This window comes from Sceloporus occidentalis, unplaced genomic scaffold (assembly GCF_023333645.1).
Source record: "Sceloporus occidentalis isolate IW3139 unplaced genomic scaffold, rSceOcc1.0.p SCAF_9, whole genome shotgun sequence".
Lineage (NCBI taxonomy): Eukaryota > Metazoa > Chordata > Lepidosauria > Squamata > Phrynosomatidae > Sceloporus > Sceloporus occidentalis.
In genome coordinates this window covers 47,463,116-47,481,956 of record NW_028316989.1, presented here as the reverse complement: position 1 = coordinate 47,481,956, position 18,841 = coordinate 47,463,116, and the positions used below count along the sequence as shown (strand labels likewise).

Here is an 18,841-nt window from a genome sequence, read left to right as displayed (position 1 = left end):
CACAAGAATGCCTACCCTTTCTGTGTTTTTGGTTAAAGACGTGGGCTATTCGTTCACATTCCCACAACAGGCTTCCCTTGTGGGACCATACCCAATGAACAATGAAGCAATACAATGAATCGTCAAGCTTCGGGATGGGTTGTTCTCTTTCCTTCTCACACTAGGAATGCTCGAAGTAGGAGAAGAGGCAAAGTGCTTCAGCACTGTGTATTTGCTCCCCTCTAGCGGCTTCTCAGGGATGCAAACAACAGGTGGGAATTGCCAACTAACACTTGCCGCTCAAGAGCAGAAATACAACCACTCGCAGCTGCTAGGAAAAGGACAGTTGCTAAACACTGCAGAGTCAAAACACTTCTTGGCTGTACAAAGAGACCCTTGGCTTGCCACTTCTTTCTTTTGTTCTTGCAAGGTGATCACAGAAGAAAGGTGGCGATGGCACATGATCACAGCAGCATGCAAAGGGATCTTTTAGCACCTTTGAGACTAACTGAAAGAGAGAAGTTGGTAGCATGAGTTTTCGTAGACTTGAGCCTATTTCTTCAGATGGAAAGTCCAGGGACAGACCTATATAGCAGTCCATGTGTGGGGATATCCATAAGGATTGCAAAACCTTGTGGGTGTGGAGCTGAGGTGACAAGTTTTAATGATGGTCACTGGTGGACAAAAGATGTTGCCTAAAGCCAAGGTTAGTTGATAACCATACGAATGAGAATTGGGATGTAGTGTGGGAACCTAAAAGGAGATGTGATGAACTGTCCAAGACACCCCCCATAAGGCTGAGGGGTTAGCTAGGGGAAACCAATTTCATAAGGCAAGACTTGTATCCAGGATGAACCTACTACAGGACAGACCAAAAACAGACTGAGCAAAGGCCAAGGATGGTTCCTTCTTGGTGTGTCTTCAGAGACAATGGGCTAAGACCATGGACTTTCCTCCAAGAACCTAACTGAAAATACCTTTCTCTTGATATGGCCCATGCTGTCGTCCAGAGGGCCATCCTGAATGTGGCCCTGAACTTCGGTCAGCTCCAGTATGTCAGTCGGGGGTGAGGGAGCCTCATCAGACAACGGAGACATGAGGGATTCCAATTCATGCGAGTTGGACGTGGCGACGGGAAGTGAAGGCACCTGGCGGCTGCGGTGATAATGGTACATGTGGTTCCCAGGTGTTTGGGGATGCAAGCCTGGCACAGACTCTCTGCTGGGGCAAGCAAGAGGAAAAATGTTTGCTGACCAGCAACCAGGAAAGAAAATCTTCATTAATGTAATTTTCATAGGCCAAAACAAATAACCTGAATCCAACCAGGCTCAGTGCCTTGGAAAGTTCTTTCACCATTGAAACTCATCCCCAGGACTTGGTGCTGCAAGCAAGACCTACCTCGGTTTGTTGTTACGAAAGCTGGCACACATGCAGAAGAGGACACAAAGCAAGCCCAGGCAGACGCCCACGATGATCCCTGTGACAGAGTGGACATCCAATAGGTCTGATGGGTGAGGGACAAAGAAAAGAGTCAATGTTTCCAGCAAATGGAGGAGCCAAATTGATCAGGAAAAAGTGAGACACCCTGTAGAAACATCAAATAGTGTTTGGAAAGACTAGCTCCCACAAGACATTGGAAACAACAGACTGCTACCTGAGAACCTCTCCCGCAAGGTTTGTACATCCTTCACGTTCGAGTATGGTCCTGATCCAACCACCGTCTTTGCTCCCATCTTGAAGAAATATCTGGTGTTGCTTTCCAGCCCATGAACTTCAGTGCTGAATGTATTGCCTGAGCAAAGGAGAAATTCAGGATACATTCAACTAGGTCAGACCAAAGTTAATAATGCCACTGTTTCACAGTTGCCAGGTAGATTCAAATGGAAGCCTGCCATCTTCCCCACTAAATCTGGAAACCTTTTGGTGATGTATGTACACAATTGTATTACAAGTACATTTTCTTGTGAATGGGGTGCAAGGGGCTAATCTCTAGACCAGTGATTCCCAAACTTTGGTCCTCCAGGTGTTTTGGACTTCAGCTTCTAGAAGCCCCAGTCAGTTTGGCCAACAGTCAGGAATTCTGGGAACTGAAGTCCAAAACATTTGGAGGACCAAAGTTTGGGAACCACTACTTTTGACCCTTGCATACCATCCAAGTGAGGCAGGAATTGAACAAGTAGAGCATTACACTTTGCCATTTTGATCTAGCATCTTGGCCTATAGTTTCCGTAGTTGTACATTTTCAGATATTCACCTTCTTTCGTCAGGAGAGTCCACATCTCATCAGGCTGAGTGTTGTTGGCGTTGTACAGGATGATGTACTCCACAATGATGCCATTGGGTTCAGAAGGCGGGCACCAGTGAACCTGCACGGCGTATGGGTTGATGGGGTGCAACCGCAAATCCGAGGGAGGCGTTGAAGGCCCTGCGTAAAAAGGAGACAATGCAAAAGGGAAAGGGCTAAGCAAAGAGGAGCAACCTGCATTCTAGGCATTTTGGGCATTAAACCACACATGACTGGAAATTAAGAATCCATTTTAAGAAGGGTGCCAAACAAGCCCTTATTTTCTCAGCCTCAGGGGAAAGCAATGGCAAAGCTCCTCTGAATAAATCTTACCAAGAAAACCCCATAATAGGGTTGCCATAATTCATAAACAACTTGAAGGCATACAGCACACACACATACACATGTACCAAGTACATACATAATGTTCATTTTAATTGTTCTGTTGTTACTGTTTTGATGTTCTTCTGTTGGGAACTGCAGTCGAGTAAGAGAAATTCCCTTGCCCTCCCGTTGCCAATTCCTTCCAGCTTTAACCTGGACATCTGTACATACATCATCATGCTGGGCAACTCACGGTCTGGAAGGGTGAACCATTCCACCACGTTCCCAAACGGCCCATCGATGCCAACCCCATTCGACTGCACGGCAAACTCGTATCTGGTGAACGGCTTCAGCCCGCTGATGAGGATGTCTTCATTGGAGCTACAGAGGGGAAAGAAATGCCCATGAGGGAGAAAATATTATGAGAGAAGCTGCCACCTGTGCAAGACTGGCAAGCATTTGGCAGCCAGCAAAATGCAGTCGAGTTGCCAGGTCTCGTAACACGAGAAGGTGTCACTTTGTAGGCTGGCTTCTTCCCATCCTTCTAGGAACAATAGGTGGTTTTTGAAAAGGAAGCCCTACAATAGGAGTCAGTGTGGAGTAGTGGTTTGAGTGCTGGACTATGACTCTGGAGACCAGGGTTTGAATCCTTGCTTGGTCATGAAACCCACTGGGTGACCCTGGGCAAGTCACAGTCTCTCAGCCTCAGAGGTAAGCCTCCTCTGAAGAAACTTGCCAAGGAAACCCCATTATAGGTTCACCTTAGGGTCACGGTAAGTTTGAAATGACTTGGAGGCACACAACAACAACAAACTGGAGCAATTTCATCTACTATTGTGAATCAGTGGAAGGTGTACAGTAACAGGATGGATACCTCTCTGGACTTACTGCTGGAGAAACAAGCAGGGATCAGTGCCAAAGAATGGCTGGGATCCTGTTGGTGTTCAGTCCCTTTTTTTCACCTGGACAAAATGGTGGCAGGAGGATAGCAGTGAAAGCCATTGTGGTTGGGAGATAAACCAGCCTTCATTTCTGCTAAAGTTTTCTAGGAAACCCATCCAGAATATTAATTCCATACCTTCCAACTGAGCCAGTTAGGAAGGGACAGTCCCAATTAATACTCTTACCATAGTCTTCGACTCTACAATTCTCTTACCATCCTGCTTTTCCAGCTGTTTTTGAAATGGCCCAGTTTCTCTCTCCTTTCCCACTATCCACCTTCATCTTACTTCAATTATTACAAACTCAGGGCGTATCTACATTGTAAAAGTCATTAAGTTTGACGCCACTCAAAGTGCTGTAGCTCCATCCTATGGAATCATGGGATTTAAGTTTTACAAACCTTCGAGCCTTCTCTGCCAAAAACTGCAAATCCTAGGATTCTGTAGGATGGAGCCACAGCAATTAAAATGGTGTCTACCTCCATTATTTCTACAGGGTAGATGTACCTTCAATTTACTCAGAACGGAGGGAATCTTGCCCTTCCCAGGAGGCGGAGGCAAAAGCAAACTGCTGTAGCCTTTCCTAGTTTGTGTTCTCATCCTCAACAATAACCTTTGTCATTTTGGCAATGCTCTGACATGTGTCCTAGTTTTCATTGAGCAATGTTGGAGGGGTATGCCATCCTGCTCTTGAGCTAGCTGCCACCTTCTTCCACTGAGCTCTTACCTCGTGTAGTAAGTCACAAGCGAGGCGTTCTTCAGCCCCCAGGGGCTGAATCGCACGGTGTAGTTGACAATCTCCACCGTGGTGAAATCGGGTTTCTTCCATCTCAGCCAAATTGACGTGGAACTATTGGATTCCACAAAGACGTGAGCCGGAGGCAGCGGTGGTCCTTTCTGAACCGGGGGATCTGAGAAGACAGTCAAGGAAACAGCAGGGATGGGATGACAAGTCCAAAAGCATGAAAGCGTTAATATCTGAATAAACATTGAAGGAACAGCAACATAGGAATGGGCAAAATGCAATCCCTTCACAAGGGATCCTAGACCCCACTTTTGGGTTCTTTAAGTCCCCCGAAGCCCCCTGCTCACATTTTGTTAAAAAATGGCATTTTTTGGACAATTTTTACTCCAAATGACTGCCTATTTAAGACACCACTCCATGCCAGTTTCCAAATCCCCAAAGCACAGTGCAGAGTAAACAATAAAACCCATGGAAAGGGGAGAAAATCCCTAATCAACCCCGAAATGACTAGGGGATAACTAACCCACCTGCCGCTGTGACCAGGGCTCTCTCGGTTTTGCCTTTCCAAATGGCGGCATAGCCGTCTTCATGCTTATTGAAGGCCACAACCTTCACCTCATAGAGCCTCCCAGGAACTAGGGAAAAGAAACAGAGAAGTGAACCAGCAAGGCCAACAAGACCAGGGGTGCATCTCCATTGCAGAAATAATGCAGTTTGGAACCACTTTAAAATTGCTATGGCTCCATCCTACAGAATCTTGAGATTTGTTGTTTGGAGAACCATCACTGGGTAGTTTAAAGTGAGAAAGATGAACAATTGCTATGAAAAAGCAGGGACCTCAATTCTACCCATCAAGCCAACTAAAACCAAGTGCTGGGCAGTGGAGGTTTGGCCGTTCGCTGCTTTTTGCAGCAACGGTACAAAAGGGACTCTATTCCACGCTCCCATTGACCTCCTGAATGGAAGGAAACTGGGGCAGGGCTTTTAGACATTCCCTGTTGCCAGTATATAAATAGGGCAAGCTAATGGGTGACAAAGAAACCCATTAAATAATTGCATGGGGCTCTTTGTCTCAATTTGCAGTGTCACCCCATCATTACAAACTCCCCACAAAAAGGAGCCTTGGAAGGATGCTGCACTTTGGTCATGGTCAGCTGGACCGACGGTGGCTTTGCACCAGAAGCCAAGCCCTGTGCGGACAGCCCCAAAAGGCCCTTTCAAAGCTTGCCTGCCCCCTTTGTTTTTCCTTTTCTCAGTCTTATTGGGAGCCATTCTCCATCTCTTCTTTTCGAGATCCGCTTATTCAAGGGGAACTGCTTGAGCGACTCCATGTTTACAAATAGAGAGGAGAATGAGGACAATTCTCTCTTTGGGCACCCGGTTCCTTGGGCCCACATGGCCTCTTTTCTCGTTTACTGACGAAGCTCCACTAATTAATGATGGGTCTATTCAGGGCCCGCCGCTAAGGATCGCCAGCTCCATTTGCAGCCCACACAAAACCCCTTTTAGCTAGGCCAACATTACCTCTCTTGCTTGGATTGGGCTGTAAGATGTGGGTAAGGGTGCTTGCAGTTCCATTTCCTCCTTCCAGCATTTCAAGGACAAGCAAACTATGGGGATCAGTAGTTTTTTTGTGGTTTTTTGGGCTATGTGACCATGTTCTAGAAGAGTTTATTCCTGACGTTTCCTTGGCATGTGTGGCTGGTGTTTTTAGAGAATGCTGGTGTGGAAGTATGTGGGGTGTGTGTGTGTATACATATATATACACATATATACACTGTGTTACTCTAGGTTGGTAGGAGTGATTTCCATGTTAATCTGTGTATTGTTCTGTTGCTGAATGGTAAGGCCTCAATGTGGGAGGATCTGCAAGGAGTGCAAATTGCTATTGCTGTTTGAACTCGATGTGCAGCCATTGATAGAAGCTGAGGACATAGCAATAGCAAGTATATTTCTTGGGGGGAAAGTAGGTGAAGGAGAGAGAAGCTGGGGCATTGTAAAGGGACAGAGGCTTTATAGGGACTATCCTTGCCAAATCAGGATAGTTGGAAGGCATGCAATATGATTCCACTTTAACTTCCATGGCTGCATCCTAAGGAATGCTGCAGTTTGTAGTTTGAAGAGGCATAGGGCTATCTGACCCAGAATGTTTTATACAAGTTCTCCAAAATACTTGGGACTAGAAGTGTTCTGTATTTTGGGTATTTTGATTCCTGTTCTGGAATACCTGTATTTGCATGCACAATGAAACATAAGGAGGTTAATCCAACAAAACCCCTGCTGACCACAAGTTACCCATTCTTTGTGGAGCATGAAAGAGATGATGCATACATGGTCAACTGTTGCACCATGTTTAATAGCTTAAGGACCCCAAACTAATTTGTAAGAAGAACAAGACCCAGGAAACTTACCTAAGTTGGTCAGTTCATATTGCTTGATCTTCTTCTTCAGTTTAATGGGCCCCACGTCCCAAAGGCCGTCCCCTGTGCCTTCGGAGGGGCTCTCCTCGCTTGTCTCATCCATAGCCACTTCTCGGTAGTAAAGCTTGTAGCCTGAAATCTGGGCATGGTTGGCTGGAGGTTGCCAACTGACCAAGAGAGATTCCATTTTGGCTCTGACTTTTAACTCGGTTGGGGCAAACAGAACTAGAGAAATGGAGAAGAAATGCGGGTGGCATTAAACTGACAAAGAAAATTAAGTCGCCAACGTTGCAGCATTTAAAAAGTTCAATGAAAATTACTTCATTGCTTAGTCTGTTAACTAACCCACTGAATGCAAAGTTAGTGGTGTTGGTTTTCTGTCAAAGCAAGTACAGTCAGCCCTCCATATCCATGGGTTTTTACCCATGGAATCAACCAAAAGATATTAATTCCAAAAAGCAAAAATTGAATTTGCAATTTTACATAAGGGACACCATTCCATTATGCCATTGTATTTAATGTGACTTGAGCATCCATGGATTTTGGACGGTCCTGGAACCAAACCCCAGCAGATACCAAAGGCCCACTGTATCAAATTTATTGCTGGGCATTTTAACAAATGAAGGCAACATATTAATTCTAACAAATCATTTCCAAGCTGTGACTCTCCTTACCATTTTTAGCTTTGTTCATCATTGCCTACAATTCAATTCAAAGTTGCCCTTTGTGGGGTGTCACAGATCTGTCCTTCTGCGAAACCCAATATCAGTTAAATTTTGCCATGCTTTTACTTCCTACCTCCTAGCTATTTTGGGATATGGGGAGACCATTTTCAAAGCCAGAAGTAAACCCGTCCTTCTGTACTTTGTGTTTTAAGCAAGGCTTCCTCTGGACCTAAACCTAAAAGGCATGGGATACATTTTGCATTTTAAAAAGTTCCTCCACATTTAAAAAAAAGAAAACACTGGAGGCCTTGGAAGCACCATAAACAGCCTTGAGGGTCACACAAGGCCTTCCCCTTCCCCTTCTCTGCTGTAGGCAAAAACCTTTTTTATTTACCCAAATCTTTTATCTGATGTTTGTTTCCGCTGCTGCATGTTAACCTTGTCCTTTGGCCCTTTGGTATTATTGCAAATTCCCCTACAAACCACTTTGAGGTAAGGCAGTATATAAACACTTGAAATAAAATGAAGACTTCAGCTCCATATCCCACCATGACTTGAGGTGCATCTACACAGTAGGAGTAATGCAGTTTGACACCACTTTAAGTGCTATATGGAATCCTGGAATTTGTAGTTTTACAAGATCTTTAGTCTTGTCTGCTATAAAGCTTTCTGTCTTCATCACTGATCATTCCTGGTTGCATCTCTAAAATCCAGACAGTAAAGCTGAGATTAAGCTCAGAAAAGGCAGGCTGGGGCCAAACAAGAAGCAGCCCTACCGTGGGTTTGGTTGTCTCTGTCTGGGGTTCGATGCTGCGTCCATTCCGAAGGCGCTCCATAACCGATGCTGGTGCTTGCCGCAATCCGTACTTTGTAGACCTTATTGGGGTGCAGGGCATAAAGAGTGAGTTGGGTCTCATTGGCACCAACCTCAGTGGAGGAAATTAGATCTGTTAGAAAAACAGAGCCCAACACCTTTTACAAATATTTAGGCCAAGAACATAGATCAAGAGGGAAGGTAATGCTACACCCAGAAAGTTACACAATGGCCATATGCAAGACTGTTAGTGAATGTGCAGCCAAATGTGAATGTGCATTTAAAACTGCAATGCACATTACATACCCTCCATGAGCAAGTCACACACTCTCAGCCTCAGAGGATGGCAATGGCAAACCCCCTCTAAAGAAATCTTGCCAAGAAAACCCTATCATAGGGTTGCCATAAGTCTGAAACCATTTGAGGCACACAACAACAAAAGCAACAACTCTTTCTCCTCCTCCCACTTTCCCCCTTTGTCCTCAACTTACTTCAGTTGCTACAAACTTAATTCAAAGGACAAAAGTGATTTGCATCCTATTAATTCCAAAGTGATTATTGCCCTTTCCTGTAGGCTCAGGCAAAAGCAAACTGCTGCAACCTTTTGTTTTCATCCTCATTAAAAACTTTTGCCATCTTGACCACACTCTGGTATTGCTTGGCCACATGTGTCCCAGTTTTCATCTTTGACATATTGGGGAATTTGAAACTATACCTCTACAGATGGAAATGCACAACTGGGGTTGGTACTTAACATGTAACACTCATTGGCATCAGCAGAATCCATCTCTAGGTCTCAGGTTTTGGGGACAATCCAAAACTGGCAACCCTAAGAAGATGGGTCAGGCTCCAAGATCTGGCAGCCGTAAAATACTCTACCCAGCCAACGTTTTTGTTTCCAGACTAGTCTCTCCCTCACCTTCCTTGAGCGGGGCATAGTCTATTTTGTATTTGGTGATCCTCCCATTGCTGAGCTCTGGAGGAAGAGGCAGCCACATCACTTTGATGTCGGTTGGCGTCACACTCGAAAGCGTAAGCTGCGGGGCTGTGCCAGGAACTAGGAGGCAAGGAACAAAACCCAATGACTCTACATTACCACAAAAGAAATGCACAAGACACCACTAATTCAGCCAAAGTTTAAAACTGCATTTGATCTTTGGAAGGGGTCACAGGCAAGCTTTGCATTTCCCCCAGGGTGCATTTGCACAGTAGAAATAGTGCCATTTGACACCACTTTAAGCGGGTCCTATGGAATCCTGGGATTTGTAGCTTCAGTGACTCAACTCAGACGTGACTCAGCAATAAATGATGAACTGGCTTGACTCAACTCACAATTGGCATGTTGGTGACATTCACTTGGAGCAGCAGGCAAGACTCACCCAAAGGGCATGAGGCACATTTCTCAGAGGGGAACTGCAAATGCTTTAGGCAATGGGACTGAGATAGAAGGATCCTACTAAAGGTTTTGCTCCTCTGATGTGCGGCAAGGACATCAAGCCCATTGCCTGTTTGCTGTACCCCTCCCTGCTTTGTTTTTTTTTCTTGAGATTCAACTTGAGACTTGACTTGGAAGTATCTTGCAAGGACTTGAGAGTCCACTTGAGTCTTGAAGACTGAGACCTGGAGTAAAAGACTTGACTACATCACTGAAAAATACTCTCACCTCAACCCCACAGGAACCCCATAACACCATGAGACACCCCCCCCCCCATAACTTTCCTCTGCAAGCCCTCTCAAACTGGCAACAACTATGAGAGACAGTATGGGAAAACAGAAGTGTTGGGGCTTGCTGTGGGAAGTGTGGCCTGTGATGGGTGTGAGCCATTGTGCAATTGAATTATAGAGTGATTTGCAGCAGTTCTGGAAGATGACCCAGCAGAAGAGGGTTCTGCCAACAAAGGGCCATGTCTCCTGGCCAAAAAGGCCCGTGGTTAATTGAAACACCTTCCATATGACACACTTCTGAAGCAACCCAACTCCATCCACATACTATGAGCCTTATTGCATTACAAAAGAAAGCCGAGATCTAGCAAGAGAGAAGTGGCTTTCTCCTTGCCTCTCTGAATGCTGTTGTCGCACTTTTGTTCTCCTTCCAGAGGCAGATGGTTGCAAAAGCATGCCTTTTGCCAAACATTTTTTTCCAGCATGAGAAAAGAGATGCTTTTATGACCATCTGCCTCAGGAAGAGAATGGAAGTGGCAAGGCATGTGGAAAGACAAGGAGAAAGTCACTTCTCTCTCACATGGCATTTCTTTTATCATGCACTTAGAGTTGAGCCAACACATGGTCTGCCACCTCCTCCTTTTCCAGGAAGCATTTGGAGAATGCCCCTTCTGTCCCTATTCTACGAACCGTCCTCCAGAGTCTGGACGTTTATGGGAGAGGAGGTCCGGCTGGCTCCGAGCTGAGAGTAGGCCACAACGTAGAAAACGTAGTTGCTGTTGGGATCCAGGTCTCGGACCTGAAACTCGGTCGTGTCGTTATTCACCGCAAACTGGTACTCCACGTTGTCAGTGCCTAGAGAAGGTACACAACGCTGTCAGACAAAAAAAAGGAGAAAGTTTTGTCCTTTCTTCAAACTAGCTTCCTTGGCGAGAAGCGCACAAAAAGTTCTTGATGCATCTTTCCCCCTAATAATGGAGCTGTGTGTGCCCTGTACACAACCTTGGTTAACAACCTGACTCCAGCTCTTTGGACAAACTAAAGTTTCTGACCACTTTTCAAAAGCAGCCCCCAATACAGTGCATTACAGTAACCCAAATGGGATGTAACCAAGGCATGCGTTACCATAGCCAAATCCAACTTCTACAGGAATGGAGATAGTTGGTGCATTAGTCTTAACTGTGCAAATGCACTCCTTGCTACTGCTGAAACCTGAGTCTTCGGGCTCAGAGCTCAATCAAAGAGTACCCTCAAACTGCGAATATCTGCATTTTCAAGGGAAGTGTAACCCATCTAACACAAGCTGAATCCCTATTCCCAGATCTGCCTTTCGACTGTCCAGGAGCACCTCTGTCTTGCCTGGGTTAAGCTTCAATTTGGATTGAAGTCATCCAGTCCATTATTGCTGCAAGGCACTGGTTTAGCAAGAGAGCAGCCTCCTTGGAACAGAGTTCCAGCACAAGTTGGAAACAACTGAAGGCACAGCAGTATAGCATTAGTAATATCTAATTTAGCCCAGGAACAGCTTCCTTAGAATTGGGTGGAAAGGAGTAATAGAGGTCCAGCACAAGTTGGAAACAACGTGAAGGCACACAGCAACATAGTATAGGTAATAAGGTAATAATCTAGTAATGAGCCAGGGTGGTGCAATGGTTTGTCCTGGACTAGGGCTAAGAACAGGGTTTGAATCCCAAAGGGTAACCTTGGTCAAGTCACACTCTCCCAACCTCAGCAGAAGGCAATGGTGGCAAACCTCTTCCAAACAAATCTTGCCAAGAAAACACATTAAGGTTGGAAATGGAAACAACAATAAAAGCACAAAGGTTCAGAGTTACGATCAGCATGCATGGTGTATTTGGAAAATGTAGAGTACGCACCTAAAGCTTTCTGGTAATGAAGGGAGAACCCAATGATCTGCTCGCTGTTGAACTCTGGACGTTCCCAGGATACCAAGACACTTGTGCTGGAGAGGGAACTGGCAGAGACCCGCTTTGGAGCACTGGGCAGACCTTCCCGCACAATCACCTCCAGCCGGGCAGTAGCACATGCCATGCCCAGGTGGTTTTCCGCCACACACTGATAATAACCAGCGTCATCCAGCCCAATCTGGTTGATGACCAGGGTGCCACTGGTCTGCGTCTTCACACGCCCTTTGGGCAGAAGGGGCTCCCCGTTCTTCATCCAGGAGATGCTGGGAAGAGGCTCGCCTTCCGCTTTGCAGACAAACCTGGCTGTGCTGGCACGGGTTCGAGAAATGGTTTCAGGAGCCTGGGAGATGGTAGGAGGAGCTAGGAGAGAGAAAAACTAGATTTAGCACTGTGATGCAGCGATGGATGGTGGCTTCCATGGCAATGGAAGTGGTCAATCCATTCCAGGCTTTTGCCAGAATTTCAAAAATCCAAAATTCAAAATACTTCTGGTCTCAAGCATTTTGGAAAGGGAGACTGAACCTGAACAGCACAGAAACGAAAACGGTTTGTTCTATCTGCTCACCAAGAACCCGGAGCTCAGCCGCAGCCATCACAAACTGCCTGGTTTGGGGCTTATTGGCACGGCAGACGTAAACTCCTGCGTGGTGAAGCTGGGCATGAGGAATCAAGAGGTTGGTCCATCCCACCACAAGCACATCCGTGGCCACAGGGTTCCCATCTGCAAAGGGAATAAACATCAAATCCATACGCAGGGATACTGACAGTGAAAAACTGCATACTATAATCTTAAAAACAGAGTGTGGAAAAGTTATTTTTTCCAGACTGTAACTCCCAGAATCTCTCAGCCAGTGCCCTATCTAGCTGAAACACAACCTTATTATTTTAGTTACTTGATTTTATACAATATCAATGTATACACCTAACCGATGAGCATTTGGAAAAACAGAATTTAGGCACCCCAAAAGACAAAACAAAACAAAAAAATAGGTAGCTAAAATTACCAAGAGAATATGAATAAAGCAAATATAAGAGTTCTGATATGAACAATTTTCAACATCTCACTCGCTGCAATGCTAGAAATTTGCAGCCTTAAAGAAAATTTCATGAAGAGGTGGGGAAATGTCAGCATTTTTAATTTGGAAGGTAATGCCCTCATTTTGCCCTGTAGCTATATCCCTGTTGTCTTTAAATGCTGACTGATCTCCCAGTTGTAGTGCAGGAAAAGTAGCACTTTCAAACCCTGCCATTGACCCCTGCTTGGGTAACCATTTGCTCTGTGTCAGATCTGGCTTGCTTTCCCATGCCACCATCACACCAACTGGAGAAATGCAACCTTTCTTCCAAACAGACACCCCACACACACATTTACACACACCTCCGGTTCCCAATCCTCCACCTCGGCACTTCAGTGATCTTTATCGCAATTTTATAATCCTAAAGATAACCCAGGAGTTATTTTCGCAAAGCTCCAAGAGAACAGATGTGCCAGAATTCCCAACCACCCAGCAATGCCCCTCCGAAAGAACCATCAAAAAGACCCCGACACACATGCCCTGACCTTCCAAGCCTGGATGCGGGGGGAGCATCATTCAATCCCACCCATGACTAATTTAGATCAAAAGGCATCCAGTAACTAGAATTTCGTATCTTTTACAGATCAAACGACATAACCGAACCGCGCCTTCGCTTTCAAACGGTGCTCAGAGGCCGCCTCCTGCCGGCGGAAAGCCCAGCTCTGGCGTATTCACCTGCACTTTCCAAAGCCTCCCAAAATCTCTTTTAATGGACTTAAAAAATAACCCTGAAAGGTCCAGTTGCATTGCCTTGCAGCATCAGAAGAATGATTATGGCCATTTACCTTCCCGTATCCAAGAGACAAATGGGGTGGGATTGGCAGATGCCATGCACTCCATCACGGCGCTTTCTCCCACCACCACTGTGGCGTTTTCTGGGGCGGCAACAATGATGACATCCCCAGTCGACGGCGGCAGGTGACCTACAGAAAAGACATGTCAGGTTTCCTCTTTTTCTGTCCCAAAAAGAGAGAGCGATTCAGAAGGTTCAACTAACACAAGGGTGGGCTCCCCACATTGCAGCCCTCTTTGGCTGTTTTTGAAGCCCCCCGATTTGAATATAATCATTCCCCTTCTCCACAAATTTGGGTTTCCTCCACTCAGACACTAATAATAATAATGATAATGATGATAATAATAATAATAATAATAATAATAATAATAATACAGTGTGTCCATGTCATCGCAGGTGCGACATACACGGCTTTCAGCATACGTTGAAAGCTGTGCTGGAAAAAGCCCTGGCACACCCCAAAAGAAGCAAGGGGGTGCGCGCCGCAGGCACAAGCCCCATTAGTTCTAATGGGGCCCCAGCATACGCTGATTTCCCTTATGCTATGGGGTCCGGAATGGATCCCCCACGTAAGGGAAGGGGCCACTGTAATTATTATTATTATTATTATTATTATTATTATTATTATTATTGTTATTTATATCTTGTCTCTCTAATTGGATCAAGATGGCTTACAACGTTAAAACAGGTCTAGGCGTGAAAGATTCTCAAAGGCTCCCTCGCTGCAGTGCTAGAAACCTGGGAGACCCAAGGAAAAGTTCATGGGGAGCGGAGGCAGAATTCCTATGGAGGAACCAGTATCTTTATTTGATTGCCCCGAGAGCCAAATCTCTGCTTTCTTCCCTGACCTGGTTTGCATTGCTTAATCTTTGAATTAAACAGACGAAAACTTGCAAACCTGAGCTAAAGAGTGAAGTCAAAGGCTTTCACGGCTGGCATCCACAGGTTTTTGTGGGTTTTTCAGGCTATGAGGCCATGTTCACCTGCATCTGTGGCTGGTATCTTCAGAGAATGATGGCATGGGAATGAATGGTGTGTGTGTGTGTGTGTATTGTGTGACCCCAATACACACACACACACACACACACACGCACACACCACTCACTTCCATGCCAGCATTCTCTAAAGATGCCAGCCACAGATGCTGGCAAAATGTCAGGAATAAACTCTTTGAGAACATGGCCACAAAAAACTGAGCTAAAGAGTTTTAAAATGAAATCTCTGCTGATTCTGGAGGGAATAGGGCTTTTTACAAATGAAGGAAGAAGGGTGAGTGAAGAAGAGGCTATATATTCCAAAGCTTCCTGGCCACAAGACTGGCAAGCTGGCCTCTTTTGCTATCTGCAGAAGAATGGGTGAAAAATCAGAGCGCGCAATCTCTTCTCTCCCCTTCCCTCCATTGAACAGCTGCTGGGAAAGCTCCAGGCTCCATCCCCTCCATTCCCAGGGGAGATTTTTTGGGGGCTCAATCAGATTTCAAGCTCCTCCTCTGGCAAAAGGGTGAGAAAGTTCACAACAAAACAGCCTGAGCGCTTACAGCTCAGTTGTCTCATATCTGCTGCCTCTCAGGCTGCGGACAGCTGGGATCGAAACAGCTCCTCCACTTCTCTCTCTCTGCCTAGAACCCCAAAAAGCTTGAGATTCCATGGATTTGAACGTTTGAACATTGGTGGAGCATTCCTGGGAACGGTTTCTGAAGCCATGAGTGGTCATCAGCATGGCGTAGTGGTTAAACCAACTGGAATGGGGCCACTTTTCATTGTGAAAAGAATATTCCAACTTGTTTTTTGGTGTGTTTTTCAGGCTATGTGGCCATGTTCTAGAAGAGTTTATTCCTGATGTTTCACCTGCATCTGTGGCTGGCATCTGAAGAAAGCAGTTGCACCTCCCCCCCCCCCCCCCCCGGCATAACATCCATGTTCAGTGCACAGTAACAGAAGCCTATGGTGCCATTGTGCATGCCAATATACATTGTGCAAGGATGCACAAGCACATTTGATTGTGCATTCATCCACACATTTGGTGTCCTGGCTCAACTGCACAACCTTGCCACTACTCCCCACAAGTGATGCAACACACTGTTTATGTGTAACATGGCATGAAACCCCCCATGTATGATCTCAGCCAATCCATTTCTGGTTGTCTTTTGTGATTGTGTGAAAAAGACACAGCTCTACATGTGACCAGAGGCTGACCCCTTGCGTTCATCCTGTCCAAACTGAGTCTGAGAAACACCAAGGGAATAGGTGTGGACACTATCACAGCTTTGCATTTTCTCTGGCAGCAAAATATGTTCCTGGAGAATTGGGATTTAATAAACCGTTATTGGAGATGACACTGGGAGATTGCTCCTGGCAGAACTTCATTTCAAGTGACAGCCCTAATCGCTCATTGTGGCTGGATCCTGCCCCCGCCAAGTGTGCGGTTTTGCTTCATCAAATATTTGGACAAGAGATGCCCAGCCAGAATACAGAGAGAAACCGAGCCCTTTTTTCTGGATGAAGCCACTATCTGGTGCACACTATCTGACATCTTTCATGGTGAGGGAAAAAGCAATCCCTTTTCCGAGGATGTTTTTCTCCTCTTCGATCTTGAGGAAAAGAGAGGAGAAAGAATGGAGGACAACTGCATGCCCATTTATAATATATTTTCATGAAGTGGGTGTTGAAGATGGAAAACTAATGAACTGGATTTTGGGCATACCACATATTAATATTCAAAGAATAGTGCAACTAATAATAGACAATACAGATAGATGGATGGATGGATGGATGGATGGATGGATATTTTGTAGTTGATTTGACAATATGTGCACATGTTAGCAATTCAAAGACCTAGCCATGTTAGCCTGGTAAGTCAGTTTGCAGCACCTTTGAGACTAACTGAAAGATAGTAGCATGGGTTTTTGTGGACTTGAGCCTACTTCTTCAGATATACATATTTTTCATTACCAACTTTACCCACTTTGCCATTCTGTAAAGCCACCCTACATCTCTCTCCCTCTGTGTCACACACTTACACTCATGCACACACACAGCAAAGAATATCTGTTTGCAAGAAAGCGCCTGCGCCTGGCTTAGCTGGGTTATGTTTTGCTTTGCAGCCAAGGACAAAAGTCGGGGGAAATGAGTGGCCAGGAATGTCTTGATCGCTCTGTTTGAGGTCCAGAAAGAAAACTTAAGGGACCATGGTTACTTACTTACTACTCTCCCCAAACCTACCCCGCCTTCCTACTCTTTCTCTCCCTCTCCACCAAGATATTTCCTCCACATGACAACAACTTCTCCATTTCAGGGCTGTGAAAAAGATCTGCTTGTAAAGCCCACCCCGACCCCCCTTTCCCCTGATCCTTGGCATGCAGCTCCCCACGGAGAGTCTGGAAATTTATACCATGAAGTCTGCCTGGCCTGAAACATCTGCCACTCACTCTGCCCAGCCATAGCCCCGGTTCCAGTTGCTGACCCAAATCCCCCCTTCACTACTACTGACAAAGAAGCCAACGGCGCTCCATGACCTTCCAAGGAGACTCCGTCCAAGATCCAGTAGTAAAGCCGGTGCTGCAAGGGTCTCCAATACATTTATGCGCAGTCTGGTGGAAGACTGCTGCTTCTGTTTTCCAAGGGCTTGTAAGGTGGGAGGAAAGAAGCTGAACCTGGGACTTTCCTACTGTTCTTGCAGAACCAACACAACAGGGTTACTAGAATCTTCCTCCTCTTTAGAAGTACCTACACTGGGTACCAGATGCTAGGCTACACTGCAGAGGAAGGATCTGGCAAAATCCCTTGCCTAAGAAAATTCTATACAATTCATAAGTCAACAAGCAACTTGAAGTCACAAACACACACAATAGAACACAGGGCCTAAATACCCCAAAGGCACCAGATCCTGTCTGATCTTGGAAGCTAAGCATTGGTGGGTGATCACCAATGAATATCAGGAACTGTAGGCTGTATATCAGAGGAAGGAACCAGCAAAACCACCTCCAGGGTTCCCTTGCCTAAGAAAACCCCATAAAATTCATTGGGTCACCATAAGCCACAAAATTCCCAGGGGTCACAAACTCAAACAATATAACACAGCACCTAAATACTGCAAAGCACTAGATCCCATCTGATCGTGGAAGCTAAATTGAGTCAATCCTGATAAGTCCTTGGATGGGAGACTGCTAATGGATACCAGGTGCTGCAGAAGATAAGAAAAACTACTTCTTAGTATTCCTTGCCTAAGAAAACCCTTACAGGACACCATTTAACTATGTCATTGTATATAATGGGACATGAGCATCCATGGATTTTGGTATCCATAGAAGGGGGCATAAAGGGTTGGAAGAGACCATAAGGGCTATCCAGTCCAACCCCATTCTGCCATGCAGGAACACAGAATCAAAGCACCCCCAAGAGATGGCCATCCAGCCTCTGTTTACAAACCTCCAAAGGGCCCTGGAACCAGGTCTCAGCGGATACCAAAGATCTACTGTATCATCCAGATATTAATAGGAGATGAGGCCACACCAAATGTTGGTATCTTACCTTCCAAAAGGCTGAGGACTCCTCCAGAGCTATAGCGCTTCCCGGCCCTGTTGGTCGCCAGACAGCGATACACTCCAGCATCGCTCTCCCTGACATCTATGATCTGAAGGACACCGTTTGGGAGAACAATAAATCTGAAGAAAGCAAAACACGTGGGTCAGGAAACATCTTTCCACCATGGAATCAAACCAAACCGTCCATCTGTAGCATGGTCAGCAGACAGACCCATTCTCAGGTCGGCAAATCCATTACCCGTCCCTTGACCTCTCTGCACTTTTTAAAATGATCTGCATGTATACTGCGGATACTGATAATATTGTGTCTGAAGTCTTATGAAATCGTTCTACATGAAGTGGCCTTTTCACATAATCAGGTCTTTGCTGGATATCTGGGGCTGCATCTGCATCACAGAAATAATCCAGTCTGACAGTGCTTTAACTTGCTGTGACTGAATGCTATGGAATCTTGGGATCTGCAGTTTGTTGTTCCACCAGAGCTCTCTAACAGAGAAAGATAAATAGCTCACAAAACTAAAGTCCCCATAATTCCATAGCATTGAGCTCAATCTGGAAAGGGAACCTTGGTCACCTCTGCTGGTCCCCAGGTCCTAAACAGACCTGGCCCAATTTAGCTTCTTAGATCAAGAATGTTCACAGAAGTGTAATAGAGATTAACATATAA

The 18,841-nt window shown here is 45.6% G+C and overlaps 1 protein-coding gene across 1 annotated transcript in view; it reads right to left on the bottom strand.

The window, feature by feature from the left end:
* The window catches only part of LOC149307473 (immunoglobulin superfamily DCC subclass member 4-like), a 55,582-nt gene that overhangs the window by 6,253 nt on the left and 30,488 nt on the right, over positions 1 to 18,841 (bottom strand). Inside the window, exons 4-18 of the mRNA XM_089539245.1 lie at positions 18,161 to 18,294; positions 13,624 to 13,761; positions 12,328 to 12,483; positions 11,712 to 12,122; positions 10,525 to 10,689; positions 9,092 to 9,229; positions 8,135 to 8,305; positions 6,685 to 6,918; positions 4,801 to 4,908; positions 4,256 to 4,439; positions 2,841 to 2,968; positions 2,234 to 2,404; positions 1,634 to 1,771; positions 1,378 to 1,483; positions 957 to 1,197 (exon numbers count right to left, since the gene is read on the bottom strand). Of these exons, the coding sequence (XP_089395371.1) occupies positions 957 to 1,197; positions 1,378 to 1,483; positions 1,634 to 1,771; positions 2,234 to 2,404; positions 2,841 to 2,968; positions 4,256 to 4,439; positions 4,801 to 4,908; positions 6,685 to 6,918; positions 8,135 to 8,305; positions 9,092 to 9,229; positions 10,525 to 10,689; positions 11,712 to 12,122; positions 12,328 to 12,483; positions 13,624 to 13,761; positions 18,161 to 18,294 (2,623 nt within the window). The remainder of the gene's footprint in view (positions 1 to 956; positions 1,198 to 1,377; positions 1,484 to 1,633; positions 1,772 to 2,233; positions 2,405 to 2,840; positions 2,969 to 4,255; positions 4,440 to 4,800; positions 4,909 to 6,684; positions 6,919 to 8,134; positions 8,306 to 9,091; positions 9,230 to 10,524; positions 10,690 to 11,711; positions 12,123 to 12,327; positions 12,484 to 13,623; positions 13,762 to 18,160; positions 18,295 to 18,841) is intronic.